General features: G+C 46.3%; 2 protein-coding genes across 4 annotated transcripts in view; one reads left to right on the top strand and one right to left on the bottom strand.

Annotated features, from left to right (window-relative positions):
* NCAPD3 (non-SMC condensin II complex subunit D3) overlaps positions 1–9,272 on the bottom strand; it is a 39,342-nt gene extending 30,070 nt beyond the window's left edge. For 2 of the 3 annotated variants that reach the window (XM_020792106.3, XM_072979142.2), the window contains exons 1-9: positions 9,118–9,272; positions 8,264–8,418; positions 6,975–7,137; positions 5,613–5,785; positions 4,407–4,577; positions 3,858–3,919; positions 3,514–3,601; positions 1,397–1,530; positions 180–252 (exon numbers count right to left, since the gene is read on the bottom strand). In XM_020792106.3, coding sequence (XP_020647765.3) covers positions 180–252; positions 1,397–1,530; positions 3,514–3,601; positions 3,858–3,919; positions 4,407–4,577; positions 5,613–5,785; positions 6,975–7,137; positions 8,264–8,418; positions 9,118–9,181 — 1,083 coding nt within the window. In that variant the 5' untranslated portion in view covers positions 9,182–9,272. Of the gene's footprint in view, positions 1–179; positions 253–1,396; positions 1,531–3,513; positions 3,602–3,857; positions 3,920–4,406; positions 4,578–5,612; positions 5,786–6,974; positions 7,138–8,263; positions 8,419–8,834; positions 8,947–9,117 lie in introns of those variants that run through there. The other variant, XM_078379841.1, reaches the window with a different exon arrangement.
* A 1,033-nt stretch (positions 9,273–10,305) lies between these two features.
* VPS26B (VPS26 retromer complex component B) lies at positions 10,306–21,950 on the top strand. The gene is made up of 6 exons (XM_072979143.2): positions 10,306–10,842; positions 14,238–14,394; positions 15,733–15,897; positions 16,334–16,509; positions 17,488–17,630; positions 17,790–21,950. Exons 1-6 carry the CDS (start codon positions 10,620–10,622, stop codon positions 17,934–17,936), a joined length of 1,011 nt encoding a protein of 336 aa, XP_072835244.1. The 5' UTR covers positions 10,306–10,619; the 3' UTR covers positions 17,937–21,950.
* The last annotated feature ends 486 nt before the right edge of the window (positions 21,951–22,436 follow it).

The raw sequence follows: 22,436 nt of genomic DNA on the forward strand, positions 1-22,436 counted from the left end.
GATCGCTGCACCCACAGTTCCCCACACGCCACCCTTGGGCCAAGACCAGACCAGCCCAAGGAAAATCCCCAGCTGATTCAGCGACTTAAACCCCTCCCTCCTGGGCCACTTCGCCTCCCGCCTTCAGGAAACCCACCCTCTCTTTTTCAGAAGAAAGCCGTGTGATGAACAGGACTTACCTTGGCACAGATGTGTTGCAATAAAATCCGTAAGATGGGAAAGGCAGCCTCTTTCAGTTCCTCAGTTAGAGAGCTGGGGGGGGTTGAGGGGGAGGGAGGTGTGAACGTTATTTGAGAAGCAGCCCTGTGGATGCTATGCTTGACACAATTCTGTTTTTAACAAGAGAGGGGAAGAGACTTGAATTTTCCAAACCAAGACAATAAACATGTGTTTAGCATAATATGAAACCGATCATAGGCTGAGAGCTACTGAGTTTCATGGCTGATCAAAAACGTGATCCTGTATGATGCCCGTCCATATTCGATCCACTCCGCCACTTGTCTAGCCACTGGGAGTGACTAAGAATTCCCTCTAGGCAAATAAGGCAAGTAAGCTTACATATTTACATTTGTATGTATACTTTTAAGAAGGTTGCCTTGCCAGATTACCATTCTGCACCCAGAACTATACACACACAACAACCACATTGTGTGTCACTGATCATAAGCATGGATGTGAAAACCTAGGTCTTGCTCTTTGCTTTTATTAAACCTTTTATTTTATTCTGATTTCACACGCTTGCGGGCCGAGTGCTCTGCCAGGTGGTTTCTCACCAAGCCCACACATCTGCTTAAGCTTCAGTAATGCGGCTGCATTAATAACATGGGTAACTGAGAAAGAGTATGAATTTTATAAATTCCTCACCGTTTGGAGAAGTTGAACACCCAAGGGCTGCTAATGGGTGAAAAGCATGAGACTCTTCCCCATTGTTGTTGTTGTTTAGTCGTTAAGTCGTGTCCGCCTCTTCGTGACCCCATGGACCAGAGCACGCCTGTCTTCCACTGCCTCCCAGTTTGGTCAAATTCATGTTGGTAGCTTCGAGAACACTGTCCAACCATCTCATTCTATGTCGTCCCCTTATCCTCTTGCCTTCACTCTTCCCCTTAACCTCCCCATCTAAATGAAGCGGAGTTGACACACACATTGAATCCATGTCCGTGAAATGCAGGATAGTTAAAACAACTTGATTCCCCACTGTGTGCCTCCTGGGAAAAAAAAGCCAGCCTGGGTGGCCTTGGGCAAACTGCACAGTTCCCAGGCACCCGCAGAAAAGGGGAAGGATAAAACGCTTCTGAGTATTCTCTACCTAGAAAACCCCAAAGAGGGTCACCATACATTTGTTAATGCAGCTCTGTGCAGGCACAGAAGCTAAGGAAACAGCCCCACGGAGCTTCACCTGATGAATCCGATGGCGTGGTTCCGAGCAGCGAAGGCCTGAGACGGAATACTGGATGATGCGCCGCCGGAGGCCTCTGTCCCGGCCACCATGAGGATGATATTGAGAAATCTGTGGAAGACGCGGCGCAGAATCTGAAAGATAAAGAAGGGAGGCACTAGCAGGCAAGCAGGCGTCCGGTTGAGAGTTCCATGTTGCTCGCTTCTTTTGACAAAACTTGCACGCCCAGCATGTGTGAAGTGAACTCAAAATTATGGTGCATAGAGGTTAGAGCCGGTCTCCTCTCCTGGCGCTACAGGGCTTTGCAGGAATGCCTTCCTTAAAAGAAAAAGTAGACTGCAACCAGAGGGAGGGCGGGGGGACATTTCCCTTTCCCCAATAAAGTTTCTGCAGTCTGCTGGCATTCTCTCTTCCCCGAGTGGGTCTGGAAGGCAGCTCAGCCTATTTCTGCAAAAACAAATCAAAGCAAAAACTCCCACCCATTCGGGTGTGGCAACATCAACCTGGGTCAAACTACAACTGGACTACTATTGGACTCTCCTCTCCTCGTGCCAGGGATTTAAAGATCCCCTAGGGCACAGGTGCCATTAACCACGGAAGGCCCGTTTCTGTCTATACCCTGATGTGCATCTAGAAGCTGAAAAAGGCAGATTTTGGCTGCAAAGCTATACCCTCCGGATCACATCACCTGACAGAGCGAGGAAAAGGAGAGAAATGTGCTTCAGGTCTTCAAGCACACACCTTTTAGACAACCATGGTCATATATCACATCATGAACTGCTCAGTGGTTTAGATGAGGTTGGGAGTTTGATCCCCCCCCCCCCACTGGGCCTCCTTGACGGGGCTGGACTCAATGATCCATAGGGTCCCTTTCAGCTCTGCAGTTCTATTGTTATAACTATAATACGGGTGCCACATCCAATAATTATGATTATTTCAGCAAGGGACACTCTAAATTAAAAACCCAGCAGAAGGCACATTTTACTTAGAATGACTGAACTGAACAAAAAGCTCAGAGTGTCAGCCTTTCAGGGGATTAAAAGAATCAAAGGAAACATTATTCCGAGGATTTGTCTTGACTCAGTATGAAAATGCTCCCCCCCTCTTCCATTCCTTCTCGCGAAATGTCACCCTCCAGTCATGTGTGATGGTATTAAAGCTCCCTCTAGCAGGCAAACCAAAGAACTGCTTTCATCCTGCAAAGGTGGGATTAATTCTGCCTGACGTTTCTGACCTCAGGAACACACTCTCTCTCTCTCTCTCCCTCCCTCTCTCTCTCTCTGTGTGTGTGTGTGTGTGTGTGTGTGTGTGAGAGAGAGAGAGAGAGAGAGAGAGAGAGAGGGAGGGAGGGAGATTGCAGAATCTAAAATCAGAGAGAGAAAAGTTGCTTATGAGTTGGTTATCCAAAGACCTAGAGTTAAAAAAAATCAAATATAATGGCACTTGCAACATGCATATGCATTTAAGATTTAGAAGGGGAATTTCCGCCACCCTAATTTCACATCTGCCTATGTCATCTGTAGCTTTGCCTGTTATTTAACAAATGCTCGCCTTGGATTTCTCTACTTGGCTCCTAAGATTATCTTCCTGGAACAATGAAAAATCAACCAAAGAGGTAGAAATATCACTGAAAGCTGGAGAGAACCAAGGTCTCATGTGATGCCTATCAAATAAGCATACAGGAAATGGAAGACGCCATTAGGTGGGGGCAGAAACTACACATCTGCATACTTCTACTTTCTATAATCAGGACATTACAAAACAAGGAGACATTTTGGTACCATTGCATTTCCGGACTCCCCCATCATGCATTGATGTGTATGAGCTTCACTCTCTACAGTATGTGCTATTGGACTGCAATTTCCATCAGCCTCAATGCTATCTAGACTAGCTTGGGCTAATGTGAATGACAATCAAATCTCTCTGAATTTCTGAAAGCTCCCTTTCCCAGCCACTTCTAGGGCAGTCTCTTAAGCGATGGGTTTAAGATTCCTTTAAGACGACCCCGAATCTTCTAGGAGGTTCACTTGTCCTTTTGACAAGCAGGATGCACACCTCAAGATCTCTCTATATAGATGAGCCACCCGCAGGGGTTATGATCCTATTTAAATAGTTACCTTATCTTCTAGATTGTGAAGTGGAGAACACAACAGGCGGAGAGCAGCGTAGGCGAGCTCGGGGATGTACTTGGCTTGATCTATTGCCCTGTACCAAAAAAGAAGAATAAAAGTTAAAAATAGAAAACAGAATTTTTTTATAAAATTTTATTTTCAAAATCTGAGTTTAAAATCCCCAAACATTTATCACACACAAAAAGAAAGGTAATGCACAGCTTCATTTTGTAACTGGGTATGATAGAGGAGGGGTTGACTTCATTTCAACATCTGCAAGTTCCACTCAACTGGTATAAGGTGTCACATCCCTCCCAGGACAATATTAAGATTCAAGACAATCAACTCACCTCTTCTTTGAAGGTTCAAAGTCAAGAGCGCAGGGCTCAAACTGTGTCAAATTAACAAAGATCTAGAAGAGAAACCAAAGGAAGTTGAGAGCTACATTGAACAGCAAAGATAAGAGTCTTGTATAAGATGCCGAATGGTCTCGGGTAAGACAGCCTAAGCAAGGGTGACTTGTAGTTGTATGCTGCTGTTTCAGAACCTTATAGACCTGAAGGGCCTTCCTGGCTTGACAGCAGGAGAGAGACCCTTTCAAGCTCTCATATAAACATTTAACAGAACATTGATCAAAACAAGCCTAACATCTTGTTCTCAGAAATGTCTCTAACCAGATCCCGTTGAGACTTCAAGAAAACACAGTTCCCTCACCTTTTCTCTCGAGCTTTAGAGCATGGATGTGTCACTTTGCTACTATCCTTAGTGTAAAGATATTCTGAGTCCCATGAATTTTAATTCCCAGTTCCTACAAGGCAGCGGAGCTAGTCCCTTCTAAGAGAAAAATGTGCTTTACAACTTCTATGCAAGGAAGTTTCTCTCTCAGTCGGGCCAGTCACCTGAATGCAAGTCTCCGCACACTGCGGTCGTTCTTTCAAGGAGAACTTGGAAAGAAGCCTCAAGAGGTTTTTGAGGAGGAGAAAGAGGGCTTCCCGAATCTGAAGCCACTCCTGTGCGGAAAAGTAGACCTCTTCTTCCTGATCTTCGTCCTCTTCAAAGTTCTCCTTGACCTAGAATGGCAACGAACGGACAATGAGTTTGCTATACCGAGGGTGAACTCCATTCCAATAAATTTTATAATTATTTTGACCAGCTGTGCAAGACACCAGAAGGGCAGAGAGTGAAACAGAACAAATTAATACTCAAATACGGTAAGTGCAATACAAACATCTATTTGTACTAACTTTATAATTTCTACTAAGTTACTGTTGACTCGATCACCAATTGACCTCAACGTTCCTACCTTCTCAGGAAAGTTAACACATGGGAAGCCAGTTTACTAATGAATTATTACGGTTTCGCTAAACAAAGCCACACATTGCGACAACTGGCCCTGAGCGCTTTGATGGGCTGTAGGAAACATCTGGATTTTCATCAATATGTAATAAAAACGTTTGCTCCTGGCTTCAACAGGAGAGAAGCTGCCACAACATTCCACATTAGATCTTTACGTCAATCTGCATGTCCTTGTGTCCCTCTTAATCACAATATATACTGTACTTTGAACAGCTGTATGGTACGAAGCTATGGAAACAAAACACTGGGAAAGGTGCCAGTTTACGGAGCAAGGCAGACTGCTTTTAAAAACCTATTTGTTTTACAAATGGGCAAGAAACAATTCACAAGAATAAGTGATAACTCCAGGAAACAAGACAGTGAACAAATATAAACATGTGGCAGTAATTTCCAGAGGTTCGAAAAGAAGAGATTAACAGGCAAAATAACATGTCCAAACCAGTGCATCTTTCCACGTTGGTGGTTGGGGGAAGACTGTGTCTTTAAACAGACTCCAAAACTTTAAAAGTTGCAAAATTCAGTAGCCCATAATCTTCTGTGCTCCATACGTTTTTCCATTAACCATAGGTTACATGGTGTATTCCGCTCACATGTAGTATTGTTTAGGCGGTAAGATGCTTTTGAAGCCTGGATCCCTACAGAGCAGCTTGCAGTCTGCCAAATATCTGTCTCTGGGTCAAGAGACATGGCCACCTCACCAGGGAAAAGGCCGAAATCCTTGCCGGGTTCGGACAGCAGGCATTCCTTACCGGGTTATTTTCTTTCCTTGACAACTTGCCCCTCTTCTTGTGACTTGAAGGGTTCTTGCTGTGGTCTTTCTTCCTTTTTCTGGGCAGAATGGACTCCTGGGACCAGCATTTAGAGAGGGTCTGGAGGCATTTTCCAAACATGACGGGGTGGAACACCTGGTTGGCTATGCTGCCTGCCGAAAGGGAAGACGGGTAAGAATCTGCAAATTACGAAACGCCCGACAGCAAAAACATAATGGCAAACGAAACATCTCAGCAAAGTTGACAGTAAGGAACAAAATGGATCCATATAGGATTTAACAGCTTTCTGTGTTTGCATGCAGTACTCTAAAGCAGATGTAGGCATGATCTATTTTGGGAGAAAGAATGACTATTTGCTTCCCCTCTCCTCCCATCTCTGTTTGCATCATATTTTTTCAGCTTATAAGCTTGCATATATATATGCAAGCTTATAAGCTGCATATATATATATATGCTTACAGTGGTGCCCCGCATAGTGACGATAATCAGTGCAGCAAAAATCGCTGCAAAGTGATTTCGTCACTATGCGGTTTTAAAAAGCCCATAGGAATGCATTCAAACCCCTTCAATGTGTTCCTATGGGCTTAAAACTCACCTTTAAGCGAAAATCCTCCATACGGCGGCCATTTTCACTGCCCGGTAAGCAAGGAATCCGGGCGAAAACACAGTGGGAGGCCATTTTTTTTAACCCGCCGGCCATTTTGGAACCGCCGATCAGCTGCTGGAAAGTCATTGCTATGCGATGATCGGTAAGCAAAACAGGGTACTGATCATCGCAAAGCGATTTTTTCCTATTTAAAACATCACAATGCGATTGCTTCTGCGATCGCAAAATCTTCATCGCTATGCGGATTCGTCGTTAAACGGGGCGCCCGTTAAGCGAGGCACCACTGTATTTTTATTTATATACGTAAGCTGCTGTAAGAGGCTTTTTGACTAAGAAGCAGGATAAAACATTTTCAGTACAGTAGTTCTCTGTATCTGTAGGGTCAATATCCACAGTTTCACTTATCCACAGTCTGAAAATATTAAAAACATTAAATGAAAACACCCAGAAATTCATACTTCCACAATCTAATTACATGAAGAGGCCACTAGAGGGAACAAGAGACTATGCTATGTACAGGGTTCACTATTATCTGCAGGTTTCTGGCATCCACGGAGGGAGCCTTGAAACTGATCTCTGTGGATAACTGCAGTCGTACCGTATATAAATAAAAGGAATAAAGAAAGCTGTATTTAGATAGCTTCCCTGAATTGAACTTATTTTGGTGATATCTGCTCAGAACACCGCTATAAACCACAGGGGAGCCTGGCGTTCAAACCTTCCAACATGCTTACCTGGAATCTCAACCAGTAAAAAGTACAAGCCAGCAGCGTGAAGCCCGTACAGCCGCTGATGAAGACCGGCCTTTTTATTCTGGGCCTCTTGAACAAAGTGATACAACACAGCGACAACAGCGTTGTGGGAAATATTGTTCTCTGCAAACAGGGGCCAGACGCTCTGAAACAAAAGAGCAATAACCTGACAAGAAGAAACACAACACCTTTATTATGACATCAAACACCCACCCAGGAGTGGAGCCAATAGCTTGCCTTTAAGCAAGAAGCATTGTTGGTTAGCCTGACTAGTTTAAAGCCAGCAGGGTCAACTGTGATCTTCAGAGAAGGGCCTCTCCATCAGCCCTGCCTGCCAAGAAACTTCTGTGATCTTCAGAGAAGACGGTGGGAATCAAAGGACAAGATTTGCCGCCTGATTTATGAACTGGCTCATCAATGCTAACAAAAACTTGGCTGGGGATTCTGTGAGCTGTAATGAAGAGAATTCGTATTTCCAACTTCTGGCGTGCTGCCTGCCTGACCGACAACTGGCAACACTGTGCACTGTTAGGTGCGATGAAGTTCAATAGCTCCAGAGATGGGAGGCCAGACTCCTCAGTGGGGTGAAAAAATTCCAACACATCTCACCCACTCTGGCCACATTGCATTGGCTGCCCATCAGATTCCGCATCGACTTCAAAGTGTTGACGCTTATGTACAAAGCCCTAAACGGTTTAGGGCCTCGATACTTGGCGGAACGCCTTCTACCACCAAGATCTACCCGTGTCACTCGTGCAAGCCAGGAGGTGAGGCTGAGGAGCCTAACGCCGAGGGAGGCCCGGAAGGAAAAGACAAGAAATCGGGCCTTCTCGGCAGTGGCTCCTCGCCTCTGGAACAACCTTCCCCCTGATATTCGCGCGGCCCCCTCGCTCGGTATTTTCAAAAAGCAATTAAAAACATTGATGTTTCGGCAGGCCTTTCCTCCTAGTTAATTCCTGATCCCCTTCTCTTTTCTTTCCTAATGTTTTAACCCAATTGTTGAAAGTTTTCTTTTATGTAATTCTGTTGTTTTTATTGTGGTATCCCATGTTGTAAGCCGCCTAGAGTGGTCTATCGACTAGATAGGCGGGATATAAATAAAATAAATAAATAAATAAATAATAAATAAAACTGCCGGCCACAAATATTTTCGCCTATGGATCCCATCAGCTTTAGCCAGCCTACCAAAGATGTCCTTCCTCCCATTTGAAGGAGTAGGATCAACCAAGAAAATAAACCAAGGCAGTCTTGGCTAACATCTAGCCTCTTACTTCAGTGGTCTCATGGTCGTTGGCAGCGAAGGGGTAGAGAGCAGAGTAGAGCTGAGAGAAGGCATCCAGGCCGTCTTCGGTTATCCCGTTCTCGACGCGAGAATCCAGAGGTTCTGTCTCCGTGAAATCCAACTCCCAAGCCATGTCAACCCAGGCTGAGCAGAGAAAATATTTTAAAGACACTTGTCAGACAAGACGGCGCATGCTTTTGAGACAATAGACCCACCTGAGTAAAGGCATAAAAGGAGGGTGTTTTTCTCTCACGCCTGATTCATACCCAATAATCTCTCCTTTCGCTAATACAAAGAATCCTGTTTCTCTTTACTCCAGCACCCCTTCTAATTAGGAACCCTTGGGTTTTACTTTAAGGAAATCAGCCATTTCATCCCTACAGCCCAAACCCTAAAAAAATAGCTTTCTTCAACCATAGCTCTTCCCCCCCCCCCCAATTCACTAAGATCACTGACCATGCTGGTAGAGGAATTAAAGAGAAACTTGCAAATGAAGAAAGCAACTTCTTCACAGGCTCTGCAAAAGGCACATGTGTATGTCTAGGCCAGCAACACTTCACCTATTCTGGAGTCTCCTCAGCCCATCAGAGGACCTTCCTCCCCCTCTTATCCCCTTCCTTGACTGCGGGGTTTCTTCTCCAGCAGCCTTTGACGAGGGGCGACCGTACTTTTTCTTTTTTTTCGGACTACAAGTCCCATAATCCCCCAGTTCAGGGGAGCTGGGGAAAATGGGATGTGTAGTCCAGCAGCAACAATAGGTGGAAAAGGTTCGCAGGGCTGGTTTTTAAAATATTTGCCCATAAACATGCACCCTCCCTTCCGCTCACTCACTCACTCACTCACCCTGGCTGACGTCGCGCAAACCCCAGCGCTCCAGGGCGCGCAAGATCCGCGCAGCCGCCGCCATCCTTTCAAGCAGAGCCTCCGCCGCCGCCGCTTCGCCTTCGAACCAGCCAATCAGCGCCTCCCTTCTCTGCCGGCCAATCCCCCGCGGGTGGGGGGAAGGAAACGGAGGTAAAAGGGAAGGGCTTCGGGGTCCGGCACTGCGCTTGCGCGAAGGGAAAAGCACGCCCTCCTCGCCCCTTACGCGCCTTCGGTTGGTGGAGGCCGCCGCATGCGCAGTGAGCGGTCTCTCCTGTCCTTCCCGGGGCACTCCTCCCTTTTTCCCCCCCTCCTCCCCACCCTAGGCCCGGGCGGGGCGCATGCGCAGTGCCAAGCCTGGGACGCGGCGCGAGCTCCGTAACCGGCCAGCCGGCGAATGCAAGGGAGGCGAAGGCAGGCAGGGAGGAGGGAAGGAAGGAGGGGACCCAGCGAGGCCGGCCGGAGGGAGGGGGGGAGCGCGGAGGCGGGCTGTCATCATCATCTTATTGTTATTATTTTTTTGCAAAGGCAGGGCCGTGCAAGGGGGAAGCTTCGGGGCTGCGTTGCATTTTGAGCTTGGCAGCCTCGGGCCTTCTTGCACCGACCTCCCCCCTCTCCGGGTTGTTGGCTATTTTTTTTCCATTGCTAAAGTAAGGAGCAACAACCCTTCCTCGGTCCTGCAATTCCCGCCCCCCCTTGCATACCTCTCTGTGCATCATTGAGAAGCCTAGCAAGGGGGCCCCGTCCATTGCACACCCCTGTGTGTGTCCCCCCCCGCGGCCCTCCAGGAGGGTCCTTTCCCCCCCTTCTCTCTCTCTGCATGCCTCCATCGGACCACCTTCTGCCTCCAGAGCATCCCTCGCTTCCTGGCCTCCTTCAGTAGCATCTCCCCTCTGCAGGCGCTTGCAACGTTGCATCCGTGCAGGCGCCCTTCCTTCCTCCCTCCCTCTCCTCTTGCACGCCCACCTCTCCTGCACTGGCGACTGGAGGTAAGGAGAGAGAGCCAGCCTCGCCTTCCCTCCACCGGGAAGCAGCCTTCCAGGCACGACATTCCGGGGTTCCCGCCCCAAATTTCCAGCTCGGAAGCTGAAGCTTAGTACAACCTTCACTATATTATTATTATTATTATTATTATTATTATTATTATTATTATTATTATTATTATTATTGGCAGATCGATTAGAGTCCAAGTACGTTTCCCATGCACGTTGCCTTCCGTCTCCACCGCTCCGTCTTATTTATCGAGTTGCAAGTCTCCTTAGGATCCAGGCACTTCCTCGGCGGGGTGGCTTCCTGTCATTCATCGATGGTCCCTCTTCCTAGCCAAGCGAGAGAAGATCAGCAGCTCGGGTTTGGCAAAGCTTGAGCTCTGAGCCCCTGACCGTTTCGGGAGGATCGGGCCCACAGAGATTGCACCTGCCCCGCTTGTCGTGTGCCTTTGCTCCCTTGGGGAGTGACACCGCCTCGTCTCCCCGTCATCCGCCATGAGCTTCTTTGGGTTTGGACAGAGCGCCGAGTTGGAACTGGTGCTGAGCGACGCAGAGAGCAGGCGCCGGGCGGAACACAAGACAGAGGAGGGCAAGAAGGAGAAATACTTCCTCTTCTACGATGGCGAGACGGTTTCGGGGAGAGTCATCCTGACCCTCAAACACCCGAACAAGCGTCTAGAGCATCAGGGCATCAAGGTGGAGTTCATTGGTCAAATCGGTAAGATGGATTAACGTTCTCTGTGGTGTCCGAATGGATCGTCCGTGTTGCATGTCCCTTCTCTCGGTCAGGAGCGTAGATGGATCTTGGTGCTGTGGGTGACTCGGTTTGCAAAATCAGTGGCGCTTGTAGATGGAGCCACCATGTACAGAGGTAGTGTATCTTTGTACAGTGGTACCTTGCTAGATGATGATAATCCGTTCCACTGAAATCGCTGTTTAGCAAAATCATCGTCTAGCGAAAAGCAATTCCCCGTTGGAATGCATTGAAACCTGTTTAATGCCTTCCAATGGGGAAGAATCGTCATTGTCTAGCGAAGAGCGGCCATAGGAAAGCCGCTCTGCGAACCGCTGATCAGCTGTTTAAATAGCTGTCTTGCGAAGCTTAAGTCCCGAAAACACCCATTTTGTGATCAAACTCTCAAGGCAGATTGTGGGTTGCGAAGACGTTCTGGTTGGTGGGCAGGGCGTTCGAGTCAAATTAACCTTTAGGTGCCCCTTTGCTGGTGGTAAACGCTGTGGGGTTTCCACTTTTGGCTTTGGCTACGGAGTGTCGAAAAATCGTTTGAGAACTGAATGGGCTGGCAGATGAAATCAGAAAGCGGGAGTAGCACCCCTCGAGTCCTCTCATTTCGTCGAGATGCATCTAAATTGCCTCCTCTCTTTGACATTAAACTAGTAAAAATACTAACACATGGTTGGGTCTATACTGAGTCGCCTTTGGAACAGACCCGTTGATTTCATTGGGTCTGCTCTCTGCACAGTGGCATCTGGATTCAGTCCGGGGTTGGCCAGATGAAAAAATTATTTGCACCCTCCCCAAAGCATGCCCAAGCTGGTAGATTCGCAGTGACAGGCTTGCTTCACCACCCAACTCAGCTTGCAAATCCAACCATCCTCTCCCCTGTTTGGTTGTGTGAATCAGCTGTTGGGTTCCCTCTTTTGCATGGATACATGCACACCAGTGCTATTATTAACCTCAGTGCTTCTGTTGCTAAGATCCTTCATTTGTGCATGCTGCAACAGCACCTTGCCGGTCATTCTGCCTTTTAAAAAGGCAACCATCCTATGTCAATTACCTAGGGGAAAAAATTATCCTGGCTATCCGATGCTTATTTTGAATCCCCTGTTGTGTTCAGCAGTTGTCACTCCTTGAGCCCGTCCATCGTGGCGAGACACCTCCTTGTCTTTCACAGCTGGTTTTCCTCTCTTGCTTCTCAGAAAGAAGATGAATATTTGAAGAACTCTGTATTTAATTCTGAATCATCCTTGCCTATGCAATATCTGGGCATTTAATGGAATGGCAGTGACGGTGCTTCATCACCAGATGAGTGATGTTGTGTTGCTTGTTGGGAGCATTACAGCTTGATGGTTAAAACGTTGAGTGTTTCAGTAGCAAGAAGGTTCAGTCTTGGCTGCTGTCAACTTTTTTAGCTCGAGAGACTGATTTCTCGTTGGGCAAAGGTCTCGGGGCTACGCTTCAGCATTATGTTAATCTTAAAGGCATAAAGCGAGAGACAGAGGGAGTAGGGACCCATTGTGATGTGGTTTGGGTGAATTCTAGATAGGTCTACTCAGCAATAAATGCCACACAGCAGCCTTCCTACCTGCTGAATTCCAAGCAACAGCCATTTCCACTTGGAAACCACACCTCCGTTCCGTGCAGAGTGTTTAGAACATAAGTGTTTTTAAGACACTCTTATCTCCAATCGGTGATGGGTGATAACAGTAGAAGAAGCAACAGGGACAGATAGAAAATTGCCGTAGGCTGGTGATTTTTCTCCTTGATTTAAAGACATGGTGGGATATTATTGATGTGCTTGAAACCAAGTATTTCTGCTGTTTTGAAATTGCACAGTTGAAAAGTGTACTTTGAAATTATTGCCTTGTCTAATTTTTTGGAAGACAAGGAATGGTTCATACTTAGCAATCAAGTGGCTTTACATTTTGTTCTCAAACTTTTCACTCTTTTCATAAAAACACCCCAGATATTCTGAAACAGTAGAACAAAATGCACCAACCAGTCCAACCCCCAAAGCAATCAAAAACTATTAAGGAAAAATAATAATGTGGTTTATTTTTCTTGAGTAAGAGGACAAAAAAAAATCATATTTCCACTTGGTTTGGTTTCAGACGGTAACTGGAATCCTTGTAATTCCAATAAACCTTTGCGAACTACAGAAAAGGAATATACTGAAAGTTGCCTGTAGGCTCTGATATCATAGGTTTCCAATGAACAGCTAACATTATATGGGTCCAAAGGCTCTAGGACCTTTTTAAAAAAATAGAATTAAGAGGACATTTGGGGCCTTTCAAATAATGTTTTAAACTACATTTTAATGTACTGTAAATAGCTTTGCAGAGCCTGGTGACAAATGCTTTAAACTGATAAATGAAAAAAATAAATACCGTGTTTCCCCAAAAATAAGAGAGGGTCTTTCTTATATTAATTTTTGCTCCAAAGAAACTCATTAAGGCTTATTTTCAGGGGAAGTTTTATTTTACAGTCATGTTATCTTCTTCTGGTTGCTGCACAAGGGTGGAGGGCATGGTTTCACTTAACTGGGGCTTTTTTGGGGGGGGGGGATAGGGCTTATATTACCAGCATCCTGAAAAATCATACTTATTTTCAGGGAAATGGTATATGGTGCCCTGCCTGCTGCTTAACTGCTATAACCTTCAGGAAATCACTCAGTAAATCTACCCCACCCTAGAAGAGGAACCTCAGAGATATCTCAGCCACCCTCACATATCTTTTCATGTTATGCCCAGCAGTGGCTGATGATAAGAAGCTACTGAAAGCCTGGGCAATTGTTGCATGAATCTAAGCTGTGCTTTGCTGCCCAGAAAGCAGTCACATAGCTCTGAGCTGTGCTTTGCTGCCCAGAAGGTCATTGCATAGCTCTGAGCTGTGCTTTGCTGCCCAGAAAGCAGTCACATAATTCTAAGCTGTGCTCAGCTGCCCAGAAAGTCATTGCATAGTTCTGAGCTGTGCTTTGCTGCCCTGAAAGCAGTTGCATAGCTCTGAGCTGTGCTTTGCTGCCCAGAAAGCAGTCACATAGCTCTGAGCTGTGCTTTCCTGCCCAGAAAGTCGTTGCATAGCTCTGAGCTGTGCTTTGCTGCCCTGAAAGCAGTCACATAATTATAAGCTGTGCTCAGCTGCCCAGAAAGTCATTGCATAGTTCTGAGCTGTGCTTTGCTGCCCTGAAAGCAGTTGCATAGCTCTGAGCTCTGCTTTGCTGCCCAGAAAGCAGTTGCATAGCTCTGAACTCTGCTTTGCATCACAGGAGTGTCTTGCATGGAGCAGAATTCTGCTTTTGATCCGAGGCCCCCGTGGCACTTGAGATACCAACTCTGGGTAGAAGAGTCTTGACCAAGAGAGTCTTTTGCCTTTAGAGCTCTATTACGACCGAGGGAACCACCATGAATTTGTCTCACTGGTGAAGGACCTGGCTCGTCCTGGAGAGTTCACGCAGTCACAGACCTTTGACTTTGAATTCACACATGTGGAGAAACCATATGAGTCTTATACTGGGCAGAATGTGAAGCTAAGGTGAGTTCCAGCTTTTAATTGGAAGTTATTGCTTTATTGGCTGTGCGAAAGCCTTTCACAAAGTCCAGTGTGGGAAGCTGTTCTAGTTGTTAGTAAACGAAAGTCTTGAGTCAATCCATGGTCATGTAATTAGTAGCGTGTATGTGCAGGGGGGAAAAAATCAGATGACAGAAAACATATCGAAGTTTTCCAAAGATGTATACTCTTGCCATTGTTTTTCAATTTGAACTCCAAGAAGATTTTTAGAGAAGCACTTGCTAAGTCAAATGTAATGTTGTCTGTCTGCAGATAGTACAGTATTACTAGCTGACAATTTAAATAGCCTATGAAGACTGCTCAGTAAAGCCAACAAAGTAGGTAATGAACACAGTCTAAAAGTGAACGTTAAGAAAACAAAGTTCATTTAAAAATAATTAAAATGCAGGCCGCTGAGAAAATGCATTTTAACTATTCTGATGAACTTGCTTTTCTAAACATTCACTTTTAGACTGTGTTCATTACCTGCTTCGTTAAGCTCCTAAAATGGACGTATGGTGCGTTCGTTTAGTCGTGTCCGACTCTTCGTGACCACATAGACCAGAGCATGCCAGGCCCTCTGTCTTCCACTGCCTCCCGGAGTTGGGTCAGATTCATGTTGGTTGCTTCGGTGACACTGTGCAACCATCTCGTCCTCTGTCGTCCCCTTCTCCTCTTGCCTTCACACTTTCCCAACATCAGGGTCTTTTCCAGGGAGTCTTCTCTTCTCATGAGATGGCCAAAGTATTGGAGCCTCAGCTTCAGGATCTGTCCTTCCAGTGAGCACTCAGGGTTGATTTCCTTTAGAATTGATAGGTTTGTATGGTGCACGTATTGGCAAATGGAAGCACCTTGGAAGTTCATTAAATGTACAGTAGAAGTGGAGTCAAGCCGTACAAATTGAAATACAAGCGGCCTGGAGCAGCTTCCTCAAAACAAGAAATGTAATACGGAACCAATAATAATAATAAAAATAAAACTGGCTTTGAGAAATATGCATTTGATGTTGCTGTGTATCCTCAGTTCTACTGAATGGGATACATAGGCAAGTTTAAAATTAAATAAAAACATTTGAAATGTAGATTTGTCACAGGATATTAATAATTTCTTGTATTGAGTGAGTGACTGACAAAGAAGTGCTAAGACAATATGAATAAAAAGCCAAGACATCATCATAATATCATGTGCCGTCAAGGGTTTTCCAGGTAGAGAATACTCAGAAATATTTGACCATCCCCTTCTTCGGGCGGGAGCTGGTCTCTTAGGGAATTTGAATTCCAAGAGGGTTGAAAACAAGAAGGGTCTCTTCTCCTCCTTTCACAGGTATTTCCTCCGGGCCACTGTGAGCAGAAGGCTAAACGATGTGGTCAAAGAGATGGACATCGTTGTGCATACACTCAGCACGTATCCCGAACTCAACTCCTCCATCAAAATGGAAGTAGGGATTGAGGACTGCTTGCACATTGAATTTGAGTACAATAAATCCAAGTAAGCACCCTGCTAATAAATCTTAAGGATGCATCCTCAGCTTTTTGCTGAGTTGTATTTTTTGCTTGTTTGTTTGTTGTCTTCAGCACCCGTTAAACAATTTGTAAAAACAAAAAACACAAACCAAACCCTTTTTATTCTGTCATTTTTCTGTTTTTGTTCTTGAAATTCTCCCTGATTTCTTGGGTTGTTTTAATTTTTTATCATTTGGCACCAGCCACAGTGAAGACAAAAAAGTCTTTAAAGATTAGTAATAATAGCATGGAAAGGGAAGTTCTCAAGTCATAGGCAGAGCCTGGAAAAGTTACTTTTCTGGACTACGAGTCCCAAAATTCCCCTTCCAGCGTGGCTGGCTGGTAGCCCAAGATTTTAGACCTTTCCCAAGATTGCGACCGGGCTGGACGTCATGTTCTCATTGATTTCCCCTCCGTCCCAGATACCATTTAAAAGATGTGATTGTGGGGAAGATCTATTTCCTCCTCGTGCGGATCAAGATCAAACACATGGAGATTGATATCATCAAGAGGGAAACCACGGGGACCGGACCCAACGTTTACCACGAAAATGACACCATTGCGAAATACGAGATCATGGATGGAGCACCAGTGAGAGGTGAAGATGCCTCAAAACCATGGGGGGTGTGTGCACATGATCCCTCTTCATCCCAAGGGCTTCCTTCCTTCCTGGGCTCCCGTTGCAGGGCGGGGCCATCGGCCAGCGGTGGGCGGGGCCAAAGCCGAAACGGATTCTAGCAAAGCCATAGCTATCCATTCATCCAAGACCTCTCTGGTCATCTCTTACAACAGTAGTTCCAAATGTTGGCTCCCCAAGATGTCCTTGGACTGCAACTCCCAGAAATCTTGGCTAGCACAGCGAGTGGGGAAGGCTTCTGGGAGTTGCAGTCCAAGAACACCTGGGGACCCAAAGTTGGAAAGCAGTGTCTGACACAGACATGGGCTGTAGTGAGCCTTCCTGTTGGCCCCCATGAGAGACTTTTCTTCAAGCTACAGTAGGAGCTTCAGGGGAAACGGAGCTGAGGTAGGTGGGAAGGACTCAGTCGAGTAGGCCCCGAAGGTCACATCTAGGTCCGTGAGTTGCCAGGCACCCAGTTGTTTTCCCACAGTTCCTCAAAAACTGAAAGAAAAAAAAGTTCTGAATTTTGCAGGGGAGGACTCCCTCGAAAGACCCCACAAAGCATTTTAGCCCCTTATAAATGAACGAGGAAACTGGTGCATTGTGTGTGTGTTCCCCGACACTATTTATTTATTTATTTTTAGTGATGTTAGCAGTTGCTCCGTTATTTGCAAAGGCTAAAATGGTTCCCATTGCTATTGATCCTGTGTTGCTTCCAAGCTCTCGCTCGACTTGCCTCAGAGGGTGGCCGGTGCGTGGTTTCACGTTGGCTTCTGGAGCCGCAAGGGGAACGGAGCCCAGGTTTTCCCATTCAAAATCCATGTGTCGCTGGAATCCTGCGTCCCACCCACGGTTACTCTTGTGGGGATATGGACGCTCTTAAGGAATAAAAAGAAGCTGCGTTGCTGTTTGATGATTCTGTTTATTAGCCGTGGTTTGGTTTGGTCTCCCTTGCAGGGGAATCGATCCCCATTCGGCTCTTTCTCGCCGGCTACGAGCTGACGCCCACCATGAGGGACATCAACAAGAAGTTCTCGGTGCGCTATTACCTCAACCTGGTGCTGATTGACGAGGAGGAGCGGCGCTATTTCAAGCAGCAGGTGAGTGAGATGGAGGAGCGTAACGGGGTTTTCGCAGGGCGTCCTGCCTTGGTGGCACCCCACAACCGCCCCTTGGCCTCTTCTTGCACCCACATGCGTGGGGCGCATCCTGCTGATGCTTTAGGGACAAACCGCGTTCTGCCTCTCTCCTTTGACTAGGAGGTGGTTTTGTGGCGCAAGGGAGACATCGTGCGGAAGAGCATGTCCCATCAGGCTGCGATCGCCTCTCAGCGTTTTGAAGGGACGTCCTCCCAGACGGAGAGCAGGACACCCACTCAGCCTTCAGAGAACAACGGTCGGCAGTAAGAGCATCCGGAGGGGGAGCGAGACGTTCCCAGAAGGACATCCGCGGTCGCACCTTTGAGCTGTGGAAGGAAAAAGACAGGAAACAGATCTTTCATCAGAGATTTGCGAAAACAAATTGTCAGGTTGTATATGTATGTGTGTGTGTTTTCTTCTTTCTTCCTTTTTATCATAAGGACTAGCAACTTGAAGGATGGGAAGGGAGTCGGCACATGTAACAAGGAAGCCTGCCCCCACCCACCACCTCCCCCTCTATTCGGTACTCCGTCGGTATGGAAGAAAGTCTGGGTCCAAACTTTCCTGAGTGTAAGGGGAACATTGTTAGTATTCAGAGATGCGGACCCGAAAGCTTTTTAAAAATTCCAGATGTAAAGATTCTTGCTTGTTTATCCATATGCTTGAAGATATTGTTGGTGGGTTTTTTTTTAAAGAAAAGTTCTCTTTCTCTCCCCTCGTTGGCATGATTCAGTCCTGCGTCGGGCGTGCCATGAGGATGAAAGGCGCGTTTAATGCTCACGCACGAGGATGGGGAAATCCTTTCTCTAGTGTCTCCAAAACCTCTGTTGCTAAGGGAATTCTTTGTCAGGCATGAAAATGAGGAGCTGCATCTCTTTCACAGTGGACGGAAAAGTTTTGCGTCTCGAAGTGGCGGTAAATCATTGCTTCTCTGGATGTTTTGAACTCCAAGGCCTAGATGGGTTGGCCAGCGGGACCTGTGGTCAGAAATGGTGTGCGCTGCCATCGAAACCAGCGGAGGGCCAAAGGTTCGTCTCCCTGTTCTAAAATCGGCAAAAAGGAAGGATGATTGAACCTTGGGGAAGACGGTTTGGTGTCTCTGTGTGAGTCTGTGTTCTGAATGGATCTCGGAAGTGCAGTAACTCTGGTGGACAAATTGAGCCGTTTGGGTCAGCGCCGATGGGGATGGGATGACCCTACTTGGATGGATGGATGGATGGATGGATGGAGGTGGGTTAAGCCAAGCCCTGCAGGGGGGCAACAGGGAACCTCTCAGCTGCTTTAGATTGTGGCCCTCGGTTTAGACGTTTGTGCTTTCAATCTTTTAAGCCTGTTAGGTCAGATTGAATAAACACAATTCCACATAGCAAGAGGACTCTTGCAAACTGTCCCAAGAGGCCTCTGAGGGAACCTCGCTGAGGAAGCAGTGATAAATAATTTTGCTTGAAATGTGGGACTCGAGGGAAGGTATATATGTTCTGTGCTTCAAGTGAACGCCCACTTTTCAGATCTGGAGAATTCGTTTCTAGGACTTCCCTGCTGCTTGGAGGAAGTTGAGTGAATCATCCCAACCCACACGTTCCCAAACCGTATGGATTGAGAAAAAGAAAGGGAATAGGCAAAATATTGACTTCAACTCAAGCCTCTGACTCCCCAGAAGGAGCTTCCCTGTTATATCTCTGGAGGATGCCCTGTTCTGAACTTCTGGGGTGGGGAAATCCTGCTAGATCATCTCATCGCTTCTCAGCCAGAACAGCAAAAGTTGACCTCGAAGAGAGGATAGCTTGGAAAACCTGAGTGTGACTTTGCTGGTGGGGGGATTCTGGGAACTGTAGTCCACCAGAATAACCCTTACAAGTTCTGGCACAGATGAAAGAGCATTTCCCTGTGACCTCTTCTAGAGGCTCCCTGAAATATGTCGGGGGAAGAGTCTCTTTTCTAGGCCCTCTTCCATATGAGGCTTTAACCAAGAGCACTAGAGGGAGATGTGGGATGATTGCCAGCCAAGGAAGCCTCTGCCACTCAGTCGTAGCCCCTTCTCGAACCCTGAGTGCAAGTGGTCTCAACTGGTATGGTGATACTCAATGTTGTCATTAAAAAAAACTTTTAAGGGACCTGCAGGCGCAACAGTGACCAAAAGTATATTCTGGCGCCAGAGAAGTAAGAGGTAACAGAGCTTTTTCTCCTGACTGTTGGACCCTGTTCTTCCGGACTGAGGAACTTGGCTTACCCTCTGCTGAAAAACCAGAGCCTTCCAGACAAAGGTACATTTTTCCCAAACAGATGCTGGTTGTAACTGTTGTCGTTTTATCTGACCCCCTTCTGTGTGAAGATTAAATAGTTGTGTGTTGTTCTCGAAGCATGGGTTGTAATCTCTTTGCTTGCCCGTTTGTATTCATCTGTGAAAATGGACTTTTGGAGATAATCACAATCCCGTCTTTGCCGGCCTCGGCCCCCCCCCCCCCCCCCAGTTTTGTGATAAATAATGCACTTTCTTCTGCAGAGGCGGGCCTAAAATCCTGAATGTCAATTCCAAAGATTTGGAACTTCGCAAATCGAGCTACCTGCTCTTCCTCTCCCTGCCCTGCCAAAAAAGTAACTCTGCAAAAAAAAGTAACTTTGCCCTGTCCCTTTAGAATGGCCTGGCCAAGTTGGGATCGAGCTTAGCAAAGTTTATTTATTTGGACAATTATGGGACCTTGCTGGCTAGGGGACTTTGGGGAACTATACTCCAAAAAATAATCATCATCATCATCAATTTCCCTGCTCTGAGTTGAAGACATTCAGTGCTGAGTGCAAGCAGCCCTCTGCTTCCCCAGACAAAAGCAAAAGGAATGATTCAGTTCCAGTTTCTGTTGAAAAGAAAGCTGAGTATCGTTTCTACTCTTAGATGACCCTTTGCCATCAGAACAGTGGCAAGATATGGACTCATCCTGTGTATCTTCTATCACCAACTGCTGACCTCCCATCTGTCTCCAGTCCCAACAGATCAGTGGTTCTCAAACTGGGGTCCCCAGATGTTCTTGAGCTGCAACTCCTAAAAATCCTGGCCAGCACAGCGAGTGATGAAGGATACTGGGAGTTTTAGTCCAAGAACCTCTGGGCACCCAAGGTTGAGAACCGCTGCAGTAGACATGTCATTGTTGTTGGCCAACCAAGCGGTCTTCTGCTGCCGGTTGACAAATCTCTTAGCTGGTAATCCAGGAAGCACTTGAATGTGTTAGGATGATGGAGGAAACCTACTTCTTCAACGACGTGCAGTGGCAAACATTTTTCTTTTTCAGGAGAAAGCTAACATTTTCCAGTTGTACAAAGTTACAGTGGTACGGGATGTGGCCGTCAATATGGAATCTAGCTTGAGAACTTTTAAACTTTCATTTCCAAAGTGACAGCGTGCTTGCTGATGGAGACTCTGCTAACCAGTATGTGAAGAGGTACTGAAAAGTCAAGGGAAGGTTAAATACGATCATTCCTGCATCCTCTATTGGCCCTGTTCTCAAGGGTTTGGAAAAGTTATTTTTTTTGGTCTGCAACCCCCAGATTCCTTTTCCCCTCCCCCCATCAGCATGACAATGGAGGCGGGGGATTCCAGCATCATCAGGACAGTGAATCCGCTCCAGGTTTTGGTCCAAACTTTAAAGGAATTATCCAAGAAGCTGAACCTCATTTGGAGCATAAGGTTCAGATATTTTGCAACATTCAGAGCGTCTTCTGCAGTTTTCACTTCTTGCTTTCTTCCACAAATAGGAGAAGTAGAATAAATTTGGGGGAAAACAAAACATGCCACCCAATGGACTGGCACTGTATACTTTATATAGCCAACATACACGGGCATCTCGCCCTAGAACTTTAGATTTGGGCAGATGATACCCCTTTGCCACCCGGCTGTTCCTTTTCCTTGCACTTCGTCCCTGTTTCCCAGCGTGGTTTCTGTTCACCCACACAATGTCTAGTTATTCCTGGGAGAATTAAATTTAACCTGTAGTCCGAGGCAGCAGTGAACGGGGAGAGAGTGCAGACTCTGTAAGAATAGCTAGGGAGGTTAGTCAGCCCATAATGATTGGATTGTCACCAGGTTGCATTAAGGGGAGGGGGGGTACGGAAAAGAGACTCCGCGGGTACTCAATAAAGTTGTGCAACTTGTAAATTCTAAGCCTCTGCATTGTTTACACGTTTGTTAATTGTCTTTGAATTGGTTGTATTTTTAAAGGATGGGAGGGTGGATATTTTGCTTTTTTGTCTCCAATAATAATAAAAAACAGCCTGTCTAGGCTTTCAAAAGTTGAGTGTCAGTGTTTTTTTCTTTCTTTTCTTTTTCTGAACTTGTGATTATTTCTACCCGGTGGTTACTCTTACAAAAAAGGAAGAAGGGAAGGATAGGGACTCGATCGTCTTCACTGCCCACCTCAGATGGATGCCATGGGCTGTCAACACTGGTTGGAAGGTGGGGCGAAATATTCTAGATAGACAACGGAGCTTCTGTAACATCCCTGAGCCTGTCTTGTTAACGCCCCCATGATTTTTAAATAAACCACACTTTCATTACATATATCCCAGCTTCCCCTTTTTTTCCCCTGCCGTTTTATTTTTTATTTTTTTCTGTGCAGACTCCTATACAAACCACTGGCTATTCCCCATCCAGAATCTGGTTGCCACAATCACACATTTAAGTTTTTAGATTAGGCATCCTTCCGTCTAGAGAGACTAGGGTAACGTGCTCTGTATGGAGGACTTGGAACAGCGTCTAGTGTGGCTGAGGAGGCCAAT

Source organism: Pogona vitticeps, chromosome 8 (genome assembly GCF_051106095.1).
Source record: "Pogona vitticeps strain Pit_001003342236 chromosome 8, PviZW2.1, whole genome shotgun sequence".
NCBI lineage: Eukaryota > Metazoa > Chordata > Lepidosauria > Squamata > Agamidae > Pogona > Pogona vitticeps.

Bases quoted from the DNA above. Each gene is read 5' to 3' on its own strand.
- VPS26B (XM_072979143.2), top strand. From the start codon at position 10,620: ATGAGCTTCTTTGGGTTTGGACAGAGCGCCGAGTTGGAACTGGTGCTG. The intron at 10,843-14,237 runs GTAAGATGGATT...TTTTGCCTTTAG, and splicing joins GGAGTTCATTGGTCAAATCG to AGCTCTATTACGACCGAGGG. The intron at 14,395-15,732 runs GTGAGTTCCAGC...CTCCTTTCACAG, and splicing joins GGGCAGAATGTGAAGCTAAG to GTATTTCCTCCGGGCCACTG.